This window comes from Gymnoscopelus microlampas (assembly GCF_963454915.1).
Source record: "Gymnoscopelus microlampas genome assembly, chromosome: 4".
NCBI classification, from domain to species: Eukaryota; Metazoa; Chordata; class Actinopteri; order Myctophiformes; family Myctophidae; genus Gymnoscopelus; species Gymnoscopelus microlampas.
Window position 1 is genome coordinate 32,268,902 of NC_139941.1, and position 17,328 is coordinate 32,286,229.

The 17,328-nt window shown below is 40.5% G+C and overlaps 1 protein-coding gene across 2 annotated transcripts in view; it reads right to left on the bottom strand.

Annotated features, from left to right (window-relative positions):
* Positions 1 to 5,116: 5,116 nt before the first annotated feature.
* LOC311044461 (transforming acidic coiled-coil-containing protein 1-like) overlaps positions 5,117 to 17,328 on the bottom strand; it is a 27,442-nt gene continuing 15,230 nt past the window's right edge. For both annotated transcript variants that reach the window (XM_084056064.1, XM_084056063.1), the window contains exons 3-13: positions 16,680 to 17,169; positions 14,636 to 14,690; positions 13,879 to 13,948; positions 12,469 to 12,521; positions 11,182 to 11,316; positions 10,074 to 10,150; positions 9,930 to 9,973; positions 9,456 to 9,616; positions 8,118 to 8,224; positions 7,644 to 7,764; positions 5,117 to 7,496 (exon numbers count right to left, since the gene is read on the bottom strand). In XM_084056064.1, coding sequence (XP_083912190.1) covers positions 7,428 to 7,496; positions 7,644 to 7,764; positions 8,118 to 8,224; positions 9,456 to 9,616; positions 9,930 to 9,973; positions 10,074 to 10,150; positions 11,182 to 11,316; positions 12,469 to 12,521; positions 13,879 to 13,948; positions 14,636 to 14,690; positions 16,680 to 17,169 — 1,382 coding nt within the window. In that variant the 3' untranslated portion in view covers positions 5,117 to 7,427. The remainder of the gene's footprint in view (positions 7,497 to 7,643; positions 7,765 to 8,117; positions 8,225 to 9,455; positions 9,617 to 9,929; positions 9,974 to 10,073; positions 10,151 to 11,181; positions 11,317 to 12,468; positions 12,522 to 13,878; positions 13,949 to 14,635; positions 14,691 to 16,679; positions 17,170 to 17,328) is intronic.

A 17,328-nucleotide genomic window follows, 5' to 3' on the forward strand; every position in this document is an offset into this window, starting at 1 on the left:
AATGAGCCTATAGAGTCTATAGACATCCGTATAGATGGATATGAGCTCAGCGCTAACTGTCCTCTCCTGCACCCCAGTATCTACAGTAGTGAGACAACACTAATATCTGTTTATACTAAATACACTTGTGAATGTCAGCCTGTACACATTTGTCACTGCTGTAAAGTCTTTCCAAAGTGACATTGCTTATATCACATGACAGTGATAATGTCACCATGGAATCTGTCACAACAAGGATTGTGATATGACACTTAAAACACTCATGGACCAGCTGTAGGCATTGGCGCACTTATAAGTGAAGCCACTGAATAGCTCATATTTGTGTCCCACAAATGACACGCACCGCATCTCTTCATCACAACAATGCCATGCACCACATTGTAACAAACCTCTTTGACTCACTTTACTTTACTTTATTAACATACTGGGGAATTTTGAGCTTGGATGGATAGATGGACGGATGGACGGACAGACAGACGGACAGACGGACAGACGGACAGACGGACAGACGGACAGACGGACAGATGGGTTTACATATTGGAGCGGATGACACTAACAAAGAAAATCTGATGAATCACTGGGTAGGTGGAGGAATGGACAGACAAAATATATGAAGGAACAGGAAGAGATGGATGACTAGGTCAGTGAAAGAGGAGGTGTTTAGAGCCGGCTGAAGGCCATGCGCAGCACCAGGGTGCCTAGCATTAGGATGGGGCTGGAGTCTAGGGATCCAGCCGAGTTGCCGTAGCTGCGGCTCCTGTGGGGCCCGTTACAGTCATCACCAAAGCAACACTCCATTTTGGCTCCAGAGTTGGCGCCATTGGCCTTGGCACAGAAATCCTTGTAGGTACACGATTTCATCACAGTGTCTGAAACATTTTAGCAAAAAGGTGGGGGTGGGGGGTTTGTACACAACATGCATAAGAGACATCCACAATAATGTTTTACATTTATATTATAGTTTATAATCTGAACCAGTTGAACTCTGTGAACATTCATCTCCCCCCCCGCCCACACACAATTTGCTCTCTCTCTCTCTCTCTCTCTCTCTCTCTCTCTCTCTCTCTCTCTCTCTCTCTCTCTCTCTCTCTCTCTCTCTCTCTCTCTCTCTCTCACACTCACACGCAGGCACCCCTGGCAGGCACACACACACGCACACAGTCACACACACACTTGGACATAGAGACGTCTGTGGTTTGTTTAAACTGCTGGGATTACGTCCAGCAACCTCAAATGATGAGAGGATGTGAGGGTTGAAGCTTTACCATTGCAGTGCACACACATGCACATACGCACACACACACGCATGCACACGCACACGCACACACACACACACACACACACACACACACACACACACACACACACACACACACACACACACACACACACACACACACACACACATACACACATACAACACAACACAAAGTAGGAAAACAGAGTACTGACAAATGAATGAATAGCTTATATCTAAAAATAGTGCAATTGCTCTCGTATTCATATTAATGTATTCCAAGATCTTACTGGAGAAACTGAATTGCACAGTGGCACAAATTATCAGCTTTAAGGTTTTTAAGGATGATTTTGGAGACCAGACCATACTTTGACTGTGGAAGCAGCATGTCTACTGTATTTAGTATCATCAGCTTCCTTTGTGAAAACAAGACAAGACAGTCCGAGGTTAATGTAATGCTGACATCTAGTGGCGTCTAAGAGAACCATATATGTTTAAACGTTCCAGAACAGATTACAGTGCTGTTTTTTCTTTTTTCCTTTGTATGTGTTTGTGTGTATGTGTGTCAGCCTATGCAAAAAGGAGAGTGTGTTTTTGTGTTGGTGGGTGCTTGCGTGTTTACTCACTGGGTCCTGTAATGGTTGAGCAGGCATCAGCATACCGGGGACAGGAAGTGGAACCCTGGCGGTTACACTCATCCTCATTGGACGCCACACAAGTGTGACATTTAAGTGCATGACCTTTACATTTGGAACAGGAGAGAGCACATGACTTGACACTAACATGTTCATGGCACGAGCATGCACACAGACTCACATACACGCACGCACGCACGCATACACACACACACAAATTCAATTCCCTAGATCTCTATGTAACTAGTGATTGAGACTAAACTTTCCCACTCTGTGTTGTACAGTGAGACAATCACAGCTGCATAGTCTCACAACAACCCATTAGATACAACACATGTACAAATGTATACACTGCCCTTACACATTACAAATGTGGAGAGTTTCAGGTTTATTGGAGCCTAAGCAGACATATACATCATCCTGAATCCGAGGGTCAGTTATGTGACATGGTTGGGGAAATCGACCAGGGGTATTACATTTGTGACAGATTTATGCAGAGAATGTCCCAGACAGTTCTGGCGTTGAGCTAAAATCGTTTCACTACCCAGAGGGAATGTGTTATCTTGAACAAAGCTGCCTACTTTTTAGGTAGAAACAACCTCAAGCTATGTCAGGGAAAAACGTAGATCCTCTCCTACATCACAACGAAATGAAGTCTATAGGCATTCTGCAGCAGTGGTTCTCAAATATTTTCATGAAAATACTTTGTGTCACGTACCCCCATAAGAGAAGATTTGTCAACATTTGTCAATATTTTCAGAAACGTGATCTACAAGACCACAACAATAAAATAGGCTTAACTGTTCCTCATTTTGGTGAGTAGCCCAACACACGCTGGTCTGACTATGCTCATCAGCCTTCAATCCTTTGCCATCCCCAAAGCTCTACAACAGAGGTTTTCAACAGGTGGTCCGTGGACCACTGGTGGCCGGTGAAGGTATTGCAGGTGGTCCTTGACCATGCATTTAGTAATGTAGGAAAGTGAAGATTTTTTATTTATTTTTCATTTTCTTCTACGGAACAGTGCACTAAATGACCTAGTGACCTATGATGACGCGTCAATGTTGTCAGTTACTGGCGAGTCGGAGGTCAAGAAATTCAACAGAAAAAGGAGAAGTTAGAATCTCAAGAAGGGGAAGTGTACTGGATTGCCTGATTGAGTCATAATATGTGTCTGCTCACTCATACATAAGATACAAATAAGTATATCAGTTAACATTTTAATTTAACAGTTTAATTTAATGTTGTTGGATAAAGTATTGATTGATTGATTGATTGAATACTTTATTAACAGTTCGCAAAATAAGCACAGAGGTACAGTTTTATACAAAGATGCTGAAAAAGGATAAACCCAAGAAAGCACTATGGCTTGTTTCCATTGGGGTCCAGTGTATTCAATTCATCGAGACATTTAAAGAAAAACAATAATATACAAAATATGCAAAAACATCATATAAATTAGTAGTAAAAAAAGAGAAAATATGCACAGTAAACAGTTTGGGGGGCATTTCTGGAGATATGCTTATAGACTTTTTACAGGGGCCAGTTGCGAATTGCAGCCGCCTGTAAGTGCACTTTTAGAGCGGTTCTGAAGGAGAGTAAGGAGTCACACTTTTTTATGACTATTGGGCATTCCACATTTTGGTGGCATAGCAGTAGAACAAATTTAACCCCTTGTTTGAGCCGAATCTAGGTTGAATGTGATTTGAGGAGCTCCCTCTGGTGTCTTCAACGTTTTTGAAGTAGTTTGACAGGTACATGGGTGTCTTTGTGGTGTAGTGTATCTTGTAGACCAAGCCCACTGCAAGTTGCTGTACGCTGTACTCTGTCCTCTACCCTGAACCATGATCCACCCTAGCAAAATGAGTAGGGGGTAAATGAGTTGTAGGAGTGAGGCCAAGCAGTAGCCTGACCAGTTTGTTTTGGGATGTCTGAAGGCTTGTTTTTAAGGCCTTTGTGGTGGTACCATAAGGTGCATGCGTAGTCATAGTAAGAGAATGGAATAAGGGTAACCGTGGGATAGGAATAGATCAGTGGTTCTCAACCTTTTTTTTGGCTCTGGACCACTCGCGTATTTCAGTTAAATTGGCAGGCTTGATACAATTTGTTGCACGTAATATCGTGCAACAAATTAAATCAAGCCCTCAACAGTCATTATTTAATTTTAAGCTTTTTCTCCCACACCACGCCTATTGATTTAAATATTTTCCTACTTTTGATGGACTTATGAAATGTTATTTAAACATATTTTAATACATTTAACAAAGGTATTTTATTTATGTATTTACATTTTTTTTTAAATCCCCATGGACCACCTGCAGGCCTTTTATGCCATGGGCCACTAGTAGTCTCGTGGACCATTGGTTGAGAAACAGTGGGATGTATGGACAACATTGGATGCATAACAAGTGTTACCAAAGCACTAATCTTAATCCAACACAACAGTGGTCCCCAGGTTCATTCTTAGTTAAAGTGGTGGTCCCTCGTTCACAATCAGTTGAAAACCCCTGCTCTAAGCATCAGATAGTGTGTAGAAACTTACTGTGGCAGGCCAGAGAGATAAGTAGTAGTAAGGCCAGGGTAGTCTTCATGCTGGATGGCCGACAGGTCGCTGTGGGTGTGGAAGTCAAGTCCAAGAACGGTTGAGAAGGTTCCAACCGAGGGGTCGGGTGGGGGTTGTCGGGAACTGGCATTATGGTCTTATCTCTGTAATCTGCGTTAATGTTGCTCAGCCAGCACCATGTGGTAATGGACTTAAGCTCGCTTTAACAATGACACAGTTCTACTTATATTGTTAAAGTTATATATAATACCTGTAATTATAGTGTACAATTAGCATTGCTGTGCATTTATTTTGATGTAATTTTTCAGGGATACAGATACAGTTATGCTGTTTATTCTACAGTGCGATATAGCAGTGCTAACAATGGGCAAGTATTGACTGATGACTCTAGACTTTGTCTGTCCCCAAATGTGTTGGCTAACTCAAGGTCATTATCAACCAACTCAAAATATTTCTATATTTGTATGTGGGTATATGTATTTTTCACATGCTGGTATGATAAAAAAAAAAAAGCCCTCCGTATAAATATATGAAATAAGAGGATACGGTTGACACAAAGCAAAACTCAGTACCCTCATAAATATTGTCAAATACAGTATTTAGATACAGGGTGCCAGGTTGATCTGACAAAAAAAAATGTTACATCCAATAACACTTAAAGAAATTCATCAAGTAGCCAGGTAGAACAAATAATATTTATTTGTATTTTTTACGTATACACAGTCACAATGTTAGCACACATTGAGTCAATACAGTTGGGTGAGTACTCCTAATGTACAGATAGTGAGCAAAATAAAAAAAAAGACATATACACATAATTGGCAAAAGCAATATTTTGTTAAACAAAAAACAAATTGTTCAGGTAACCTTCCCTGAGAAAGGCCCAAAGTAAAACTCTGGTATGTGTGTGGCTGTGTTATGAATGAATGGAAGAATGAATGAACAAACTGAAACACAATTCTGAACTACAACCACTTCTATGCTATCAGTTGTAGATGGAGGCAGACATTACTGAAGTATTTTCTAAGCCTACCTATACTCACATGTGTATTAACAACCACTCTCTGTGCACAGTGAAGCTATGTAAATAAACAAGCAAAGAAATTGCATTTATCAGTTAGAATACATTGTGCACCACTGTATATAGTCATTTTGAGACCTCTGAGAGTCCCTGAACAATTATCCTCATCTTCACCTGTCCATTACAAAACAAAACCTCTTAAAAATGTTTCAATTAAAACAGCCTCACTGACTGTGTGTTACTGGCAGGAGGTAAACATGATCAGGGTCGAAATGAATCAATCATAGTCTATAGTGATTGAGTAGTTTATGGAAAAAGAAATAAATGGCTACACTATTGTAGCACTCTCTAAAATAATTTAATATTTAAATATTTTCATCCAAAAATACATAGTAACTTAATTATTTCCAGTTAGTTTAGAATTCTTTACTATGTTTCAAGAACACAAAGTGGCTGATGTTCTACATGGGTGGAACGTAGAACATGGGATTCTTTCACATCTTATTACTTTGCTTTAAACTTTAACTTTAACTTACCTCTATTCTGCATCCAGTTATAGATTAAAACTATTTGCAAATACCTTTTATGGTGTGCTTTAACTTACTTCAGTGACTGATCAATCTTTTTTTGATTTCTCCTACTGTGGTATACCTCATTCATACAGTATGGCACTTCAAAAAGGTCAAAACAAACAATTACAAATACTTGCTATTAATAGGCAATCTATAACAAGTCTGGTTGATGTCAACAGCAGAAAATGTGTGATGAGTATACTACATGACTGTATGTGATTGATAATTAAAGGCCTCTGAGGTTAATAAAAGCTTTCTTTTTCTTAAAACTCTTCATTCAATACAGCTGTATTTTAAGCAGGTAAGCGCTATATACTTTATTATATGACGAATAGCAAAAATAGCCTATCTACAAGCTCACAACGCCTTGCATCGTGATGCATTGTGAGCCTGTAGATCTGCTATTTTGGAAAATGTTTGAACATTTGAGGTTGAAAGTGGTTCAGCTTGAATTCAACCCTGATTTTATGCAGCATAATAACAACAAGCTTCTCTATCAGAGCAAAAGTCTTCTTTACGTCTAACAGAAAATTATATCTTTGAGCGTGAGCATGGAAGGTTGCAGACATAAAAAATATATTTTCTGAGGCTCATCCAGACATAAGCTTAAATGCAATTACAAAATAATTTCTGCAAGGCCTGACATCATCCGTCTGGGGGGGGGGGGCTGCTGAGGAAGAAGATACTGGGAACCTATATTGTTACAAGAGGTTCTTTGTTTGCTTGCGTGATAAACTAAGAGTTAAAGGGACACTCTGGCTTTCTAAACGGGTAATACAAACACCCAATACAAAACGGTCACATAACAAATTCTCAGCTGAAGCAGTAGTGTGTACAGTGCATGCTCTGGTCACAGTGCATTCACTGGGAGTAGGGTGAGACATAGGTGGTCATTTTACATTTATATGGGGTTGACCTGTGCATAAGCTAGCTCCAAGGTGCAAATCTGGTAGAGCAGGGGTGGGCAACCACCTCTTTTGGATCTACCAAGTGATCAGATTGGGCTATTGAGGTGATAGCCTAGTAGATCGGCCATTAGAAAGTAGCCAATCTACAAGCTCAGAAAGTGACGTGTAGTGAGATTGCAGATCTACTATTTTCACTTTTTTTGAAACATTTAAAAATAATGACAATTTCTGCCTCTAATAACATGCCCAAAATAAGGATGCCAGACTGAAAGTGGTTAAAGTATTCTATTCTATACTTGTATTATTCTAATTAGCAGCCAACAGTATTATAAGACGTAAAAGCAATGGTGGTTTTCACTGTCTTGCACTAGGTGATCACAACCTTGGAAAACGGCTAAGTGATCATGTGCCCAAAAAGGTTGCCCACCCCTGGTCTGCTTCTCACCGGGGGATGGGCGGTGCATGCACTGGTTGTTTTAAATCAGTCTCTTTTACTCTATTGTTCCCATCTTGGCAATCAACTCATCACAGATCTTGGTGAGCTCTTCAATCTCTTGACCCTATAAACACATGACAGAGGATCAAGATGAGAGGGGAGGCATGACTCTGCGAACCAATACATCATTTGTCTGTCAATGCAATCCAATAACATTCTCTGTCATGTTTCTTGTCAAAATGATATGAAGCATTAAAGGTAGGTCAGTTACCTTCTGCTGCAGGGCTGTCTCCATCGAGTCCACCTTCATTTGCTCCTTCCTCAGGCTGGCGCTCATTGCCATGTTCTCTGAGCTTGCCTTTGAACGTACCTGGGCGATTTCCTCACTGGCCCTGAGAGAGACACAGCGAGACATTAACCTCTTGAAACCTAGCATCCCTAATCTGGGCATGTCATAAGGTGAACATAGATTATTTTCGGCAAAGAGATTTGGTATAGAGGGAAAAAGGAGCTCACCAAGCACGAAAGCCTGGGGGACCATACTTATATGGTTTAAGTGTTAAAGGAGTAGTTTGAAAATTTCAGAGTTCAGCTTGAATTCAACCCTGATGTTATGCAGCGCAACTAATAACAGTGTGGAGTGAACTACTCCTTTAAGTCAAAATATCAACATTATGTAAAGGTTGTTTCATATTCTTTCTTCGTGATTTGGCAGGACAGAGGAAATTAGCATTTTAAAACATACTTGTCTAGTTTCTCCTCAGCATGGAGTTTGAGTGTGTGGTATCTCTGCTCCTCCTGTTTGACTCTGGCCAGGTACTCCTGTGCACACTTCTTCAGCACCTCTTCATTCTGCACAGGAACAAAGAGAGTGTTCACACACTACATTAACATTTCAGCCAACATAGAGATGGGGACCAGAGAAAACACTGAAAAACAACAGTGTGCAATCCAGCTGAGTTAAATCTATAGGCATGATTTATTATTTATTATTTATTATAATATTCTTTTCGTCTTCTTTTTTGATCATATGTATTTATTTATTTTATTTATTTTATTTATTTTATTTATTTTATTTATTTTATTTATTTTATTTATTTATTTTATTTATTTATTTTATTTATTTTATTTATTTTATTTATTTTATTTATTTATTTTATTTATTTTATTTATTTTATTTATTTTATTTATTTTATTTATTTTATTTATTTTATTTATTTTATTTGTTTGATTTGTTTAGGTTAGTTATTTTACCGATCAGGTTCAAATGAAGGAATGGGAATACTCCTCGCCCAGCGTCATTTTGAAGCGACAGGATTTACGTATGACATGCTTACGCCGTGTCACACAGCTGGATCGCTGGATCACTCGTGTGGAGGAGGAGAATTTATTTGTCACAGGAGAACAAAAGGATAATATGTCTACGTAACGCATTCAAAACAAAGAAATTCCAGAAAGGAGACATGAAGGGTACACTTGATGTAGGGGCGGCCATAGCTGAATGGTTAGTGAGCCCGCCTAGGGAGCCAGAGGCCCTGGTTGCCCCAGGTTCGATTCCAGGCCAGGCCAGCATATGTGTCGATGAAATGAAATTTGTCCCTGAGCAAGACTCTTAACCCCTAATTGCTCACAGGTTCTCATTGGAAACAAGACCGCAAGGACTTTCATGAACGACCTGTTAAAAGGAATTATCCTTAGGAGTCCCAAGTGCAACAACACTTGACAACTTCCCACCAGCGAACACGGCCATTTGTGTTCGTTGGAGCACCCAGCCAAGCCAGAAGCACCACAGCGGATTCAAACCCCTAAGCCCAACCCCATGAAGGATACACTTGATGTATCCTCGCTGATCCTCGCTACAAACAGCAAATTAACATTTGGTACACAAGTCAACGCTGAAAATATCTGGGTCATGCTGGAGGATGGAGTGTGGAGGAGAGGAGGAGGCAGAAATTTGAGTATTGGGATTTGGATCTAGTCTCTGTGGTGGTGGGAAAGAACTGTATCCCTGTGCTACCTGAATGCCCCATTATTGCTCATCTTAACATTTTCCTTCAAGCCCTTAGCCATTAGACTTCATTACCTTCTTAAACCCCTCCACAGTGCTCTTCAAGTTTTCATAACGACGGAACAGGTCAGACAGAGAGCGCTCCACAGAGTTCAGGTCTGACAGTGCTGAATCTTTCTCCATTGATACCGCCTGCAAAGCCTTCTGGGAACTCATGTTGTTGCGCTGCTCATCCTCTGAGAAAGGAGAAGAGAAGCAGTGACAGTAAAGTATTTTTCTTTAGATCAGAATCAGAAACGCATTTATTTAAGATATATGTCCATGTACTAGGAGTTTTACTTGGTCCAATGTAAACATAGAAGTCAAGCAGATCAATATACATAAAGATGACATGCAGAACGGACCAGACCTCACAAGTACAATTATGAGATACGAATAACATAACATGTAATCTGTAATCAGGATGAAGGGATTGCTGAGTGGTCATAATTTGTGACTTGTGTATTATCAGATGAAAGTATTTGCATGTAACAGAGGGTCTTTACTCACCGATCATCTGAGCAATCGTTTTTTCATATTCTGCAACAATCTTCCTGTTGTGAGGAAAAACACATACCAGCCACAGGTTAATAAATCAACAAAATCTTCTCACTCAGGTTCAGTCATTCAAATGATGAATACCAATGCGTTTACCTCATCTCTGTGACTTCTTCTCTGCTGTCCTCACATTTCCTCTTCCATTCGTTTGACTCCACCTCCTTAGTTATAATCTAGAAAAGACCTCTACCATGAGTGAAACTAATAATAAATTAAGAAATAAAAATACGACAACTGAGCATATTTACGCGGCTACCATTTTACTCTTACTTCATACTTGGGGTGGTGTAGAGTCTAAAAACCATACATAGACAGAGCAAAACTATTTCACAGAACACACAGAAGTCATCCCTCTCCACCTCCCGAAAATGTTCCCCAAATGTTCCCCAAGAGTGCTCACATAGGATCACTTATTCACTCACACGCGTGTGTGTGTGTGTGTGCGTGTGTGTGTGTGTGTGTGTGTGTGTGTGTGTGTGTGTGTGTGTGTGTGTGTGTGTGTGTGTGTGTTTGTGTGCGCATGTGTGCGTGTGTGCATGCATGTGCGTGCACATGTTTCCTTCTTTTGTTCTTTGTTCTGTTGGGGATGAGGGGAGGGTCTTATACAAATAGAATACAAAAATAAAATTGAAATTCACCATCAGGTGGAGAAAGAGCAATATAGAGCTGTGTGAATATGGTCAATAAGGGTATATTTGTATCTAGTGAGTGTGGAATAGGATGCTGTAGACTCAGACAGTGTAGAGCAGTGGTTACCAATTTCTTTAGCTCAAGACCCAAAAGAAAATGTTTGTCCGGGATCCAAACTAGTGAAAATAGCGGTAGCACTTGCTCTGCATCCCATGTGTATAACGCATTATACACATACTTATAAGGCATTATAATCTTCTCATAACCCTGTATAATCAGATTTATAAAATAGCAAATCTACAAACTCAGAACGCGTTGCGAGCTTGCAGATCTGCTATTCACTACTTCTTAAACTTGTTTAATTTTTATTTATGAAAATGATTCCACTTTTTTGAAAGTTTTGGAATTGTTTTTAATTGATGAAAGGTTGTGGCTTTTTTTTTGTTTTAACTTTTTTAAATCTTTTGAAATAATATTGGTTTTAAATGTAGGAAAAAAGGGGATATTTACTCGCGAACCATAAACATTGGTCCGTGACCCAAAGATGGGTCCTGAGTACTGTAGAGTACTGTACCTCCTCTCTGATGAGCTTGAGAACGGCATCCTTCTCTGCCTCACTGATGCAGATGGAATCCAGAACCTGACTTCCTTTCTTCAGCACCTCATTTTCTCCCAAATTATTGTTGTTCAGTTTGCAAGGGTCGTCATACTGGTCAGAGTGGGTAAAGCAAATCAGAAAAAAATCTCATCATTATCTTGACATTTGGGGACATGGTGTGAATGAGTCGATACTATTAAACTCACCCAACTTTTAAAGTAGATTGAAATCTTTTTGACATGTCTTTATAACAGCATTATAATAAAGTGGTAGGAGATTAAATTAAAGATGCTACAACAAACAAATTATTATAAAAACATTTAACAACTAAATTGCTTTATTATTAGTGAGTAAATCTATGTTGTCATAATAGTAATAACAGTGTTGTTATTTGTGCTGAAGCTTAGTGCTTTTTATAACTCCCACAACTTCAAACAGTGTTGTGCGGCGAAAATAGCCAACCTACTTATAGATTGGCTATTTTCAGCATGCTACACCATTGCTACACCAAATTAGTTATTAGTCATTTATCCTTTTCATTCCATGTTGTTCTCATTCTCTCACATCTGTGATGCTTTTTGAGCTTGTAGATCTGCTATTTTTGGCGTGCTACGTCGCCAGAGTATAAATAAATTAGCTTTCAACAGTTTTTCCCCAAACTCCATTCTCTTTATCTCCACATGTCCTTCCCCTGGATTATGACAGTCATATGCTAATCTCATGAGTGATAATCCCAATCCTTATGTCACCAGAGTAGATGACAAGATGGCACGAAAGGCCCTGCTGCTTTTCTCATGTTAGGATTGCAGAATACCATAATACCAGATAATGATACAGAATGCTCCCTCCTGCTGTTCCTCCTTTTCACCTGACCAGTCATTTCATAAATATATATTTATATTTATATGCTTATGTCTGCTTCGTCAAGATGTTAAAACAAGGCAACCTATGGAATCATTAAAGCTATGATGAGTGAGAGTGAAACATAGTGATCACAGGGCTTCAGCAAGGCTTTCTGTTTCTTGACATTAGGGAGTCAGGGAATTCAAGACATTAAGATTAAAGTGTTCCCCAGCTCCACCTAGTGGTAACTAGAGGGATCACAGTTATCCCCAGTAAATGAAATATGTTCTCTTCTAAATGCTGTATGTGAGTGTGTGGCAGTTGGATGATATAAGTAAAAGTAATGAGAATATTTTCACTTGATTCATACATTTGGTGCATACATAGCACTGCTTGAGATTGTATGAATCAGCTACTTACTGTAGAAGAGCAGTCTGACTCCAAAGGTCTGGTTGACACAACACACTCTGGGCCTGTAAACAAACATATCACATCTAATATTAACATAGACACACTAGTGAGGGAGCTTGTTATCCCATACTTGCATTGAAGCTTCTGCTCAGGGCCAGTATCATACATTCCTGTTTTTGTTTTGTTTTTCGATACACCAACCAGCAGGTGGCAGCACTATAGGAAATTATAATCAAACTATAATCATTACTTCTCTAAATCACACAATCAACTTATTATCCCCACAAATGCCAATAAATATGCTTGATCAAGAAAGCAGAGGACTTTTTGTTGGACAAATATTTATAGCACATTGGTAAGGCATGTGTATGATCATCTTTTTATTATTATTATTATTATTATTATTATTATTATTATTATTGTTATTATTATTTAGAATTTCTACAAATTTAGGTCCAGTGAGGAGCCCCCACCGGGAGGACACTAATGCTAAGGCTAATGCCTATACATTAAAATACCAGTATATCAATGTGAGAACGGGACACAGCACAAAAAAAGCAGTAGATAAGGTCTCCTTTAAAAAAAAATCAGGCAGTTGCAAATGCTGTGTCACACATGGACCAGTATGATCTGGCTGCTCTTCGTCATAATACTACTGCTTAAAGGGGTATACCATTATAGAGTCAAGCCTAGCTTCACACTGCTGTACTATATGCTCATTTCTTATCTCACAGTCACGAGCTTATGTGTGGTAAATGATTGAGGATGGGACGTGTGTGTGTGTGTGTGTGTGTGTGTGTGTGTGTGTGTGTGTGTGTGTGTGTGTGTGTGTGTGTGTGTGTGTGTGTGTGTGTGTGTGTGTGTGTGTGTGTGTGTGTGTGTGTGTGTGTGTGTGTGTGTGTGTGTGTGTGTGTGTGTGTGTGTGTGTGTGTGTGTGTGTTCTCTCAGTAAAACAAAGACGACATTCTCTCTGCCTGAAATTGATCAAACCAATTGTTTGCCCAGAGGGAAAGCAAAGCATACCATCTGTACTTAAACAAACAGCTATCTGATGACTGTACAACTGAAACTCCAGGCCACAGCTACTGTCTGGGTAAAGGGTACACAGGAGGCAGGGACATACGTGTGTAACTGAAAAGCACCCTGATATTAAGACAGTATACGCACATTCGCACAACAACATCATTGACCCTGTTTGAACTTTATTTATGCTAACTATATCATACATCTAGGACATTACTGTTAACATTGCCTCCGCCACACTGACTGAGATGGCACCACGTTCACCTCAGTTTTACACTTTAAATTTGCACTTTTTACAGCCTTGTCTCCTTAATGTTTCAGTGCATTGACTGGATTAAAAATGTTATTGCACCTGCAGTGACAAGAATTGAATTGAATTTGATTTGATTTACTCACTGTCTGGTTTGACAACAACACTGCTTGCTAACTTCTCCTCATCTGTAGCATGGCCTCCACGACGGTCATCCTTCAATAAGAGACACAACAAAAACAAATGTTTATTTTTCTCTCCAAGAATATCAGGTAAGTTTTCAGCCCTCATTACTTTGTTTTATGTTTTTCCTGCTTTCTCCCAATTTAGTTGTTATGCCAATTCCCAATTCTCTCATGTATTCACTGTCACTGCTGGTTGGTTGGTCTTGGGAAGGGTCTACTCTAGACAACCACGCGTCTCCTCCAATACCTGTGACCGTTTCTTTTCAACTGACTGTGAATAGTTTCACCAGGAGGGACACGTAAGGGACACGATAACCTTTAACCACTTAAACCCCAGCATCCGTATCGTGCGGAAAGCTTTGGCTGAAACTAGCGGATTGACAAGCTTCGACGCGTTGTTAGCTTGTCGATCTGCTATTTTCTCCGAAAGCTTTCCCCACAATAACAGAAAACAGAAGGTACACTAGCATAGAGCCCTGAGGGACTCCACTCAACCATATGGGGTTTAAGTGGTTAACCACTGAACAGGTACTCCGACCAAAACTGTAGGAGTCACTAATGTGTCACTAATGCAGCGACAGGGGAAGTACCCCTGCACCACCAAGAGGCCACATCAGGTTAGTTTAACAACAGCTTATTTACAGGCAAAACTTGTTCTGGGTGAGAGTCAGATTTGAACTCATTCATGACTGAACACAGAAACACCAGTAAATCCTACCTGTCCACTTTTGTCCTTTTTCAGCGACAGGTTCTGCTTTACCTTACAGGAGTTCCTGAATACAAAGAGATAAAAGGTCAATAAAAAATACTGTCTGTCTGTCTGTCCATGCAGGTCAGCAGGATTCCACAGGAGACTCAGTTGGAGCGTTGCATGCTGTGTAAGCACTGGACACAGTGTTGCTGTATCGGCGAGGAGAGAAATTCAGACCTCATTGATTTTGCTCTGTGCGTCTCTGTTGAGCTCTCATGCTCTGCTAAACGTGCTCAGCTGCCCAGTGGAGAAGGCAGATTAACCACTTAAGGCCTAAATACTGTACTTCATCGTACGCAAAAGAGCAAAAATAGCCAATCTCGCAACGTGTCACAATATGACGCGTTGTTGTGAGTTTGTAGAACAGCTACTGTATGCTATTTTTGAAAATGTTTACACATTTTTGGGTGGACATTTTCGCCTACAATGACAAATAGGGAGGCAGGTTGAAAGTGGTTAATGAAAAAGGCTGGGGCCAAAAGGAAATAACAGCAAGGAGAGTTGCTAGTTGCATTAGTGCGTTAGATGATATTTACAAGGTTTCCTCTCCCTCTCTCTTCCTCTCTCACTCACACTCTTTCATCTACACAGTACAATCCAGAGTGTTATTTTAACTCTAGGGGGCCTTGCCACTTCATTTCCGACACTCTCAGAGTTAAATGAACATGCCGGTTTTTACTGTGTAGCTTCTTTTCTTTTGCACTGCACTTCCGAGAAATGAGCGCCCTTGTGTTTATAACTGACTGTGGTAGGATTTACAAACACATATGCCCAGCCACATATACACAAAAGAGAGTATAGTTACCACAGACGCACGCACGCACGCACGCACGCACGCACGCACGCACGCACGCACGCACGCACGCACGCACGCACACACACACACACACACACACACACACACAGTTCTGCAGTACTTACAACAGAACACAGAGGAAATGGACTTGCTCTGAAGTCCTGATGCCACACAGACAGAGAGAAACAGAATGACATGTATGGAGTATGAAGCCCATTTCATACTTCATCGTATGACCGTGTCGTGTCGCATGCCAAAAATAACTGAATTTTGCAACACCGTCGTATGACAAAGTATGAATTAGCATTAAAGGACGACTTCACCCATTTTCAACCTATCTTCATATAAATGGTCCTCACTAATGCTCATTATAATATGGTACCATTTCTGTCTCTAAGAAAGACAGATGGGGAATCCAAGCTAATAGGAACTGCAGGCTTTCTATTCCTGGAAAGTTAGCATGCTATAACGGAAGCCATTGTTGTAGCGTTAATACAAATCTAAATAAAACATTTGAAATCTTATTTGAAAAAAAAACCTGCCTAACGATGATGTCACTGGTAGGCGGGTTTCTGAAGTGTCCACAGCCCTCCCATGAGACACAGACAGAGTAGAAGAAAATTGTACCATTTTATCACGAGCATTAGTGACGACCAATTATATGAAGATAGGTTAAAATGGGTGAAGTTGTCCTTTAAGAGAAGACACAGGAGAGGATGAGACATGGGCTAGGGCCAACATAGAAATAATTGTCGACATTTCCGTTGAAAGTGTATTATTTTTGTCGAGCAGCGCTTGTCAAAAGGGTTGTGTGAGTCTCTCTTTACCGTCGTCACCATGCTAGTACACTTTCCACTGATCTACACGTGATCATGGGTGCTTGATTCAGGCGTTCATGTTCTTAATGATTTAAAATTACCCATGAAAGAAGAAATGGGGGATATAAGCGCAGAAAAGAAGTGAATGGTTTGTGTCTGTTTTGTAAGTTGGGATTACAGGAGCACTTCCTTGGCACTATGACCTAACTAGCACCAAACCAATAGTGATTTTCTTGTGCTTGGAATGAAACATTTCCACAATTTTTCCATTGGTCATGTTACTATGGGTTGCAACGGTGCATATACATGTGGTCCTTGGGTGAAAATAGGGCTTGTTTCAATGACAGCAAAATGTACGTTTGCGATTTTGCATTTACATCTTGAATGTGCTACTCACGTTATAACGGTGCTGTTGGTTTTTCTGGGCGACTGTCTCACTGTGTCATTTCCTTCCAGGTTACAGGTCAACTGCGCACCTGAGAGGTCAGTGTTCATGTTGCCATTGAGCACGTCAGGGTCCACACAGAGGTCATGGTGGTTGGCGTTAAGGTTGGAGTCAGGGCTAAAGTCAGAGGTCATTGGACTTTCATCATCCACCTCTGCAGGGTCAGGTCCGTTCAGGGGGGAGGGGACAGACAGTGACGGGGGACGGAGGGCTTGAGACCGGGACAGTGGGGTGGAAGAGGACGGTCTGTCTCCTGAACTGGGTTTGGTGCTCAGGGTGAGATTGAGGTTCTGGTCCAAAGCAACGCCGCTGTTGTTAGGAGTGCAATCCGTGAGGTTGTTCAAGGTGTCAACCTCCCCACGCGAGACAGGACGGACATCCCGATTAGAGTTCTTGTCCAGGAATTGGTGTGACGTCAGGTGTCCATCATCTCCAGGACGAACTGTGTAGAAGAGACATTAGTCTTATAGGAGGTTTGAAGCCACGCTTTTTGCTGTACAGCTTCACAATGCTAAGCGCTCATTTACATAACATTGAAACTTGAAGCTAGTCTTTTGCATCAAGCTGGGCAGTGTGAACAGAGCTTTATTCTATCGCCCAG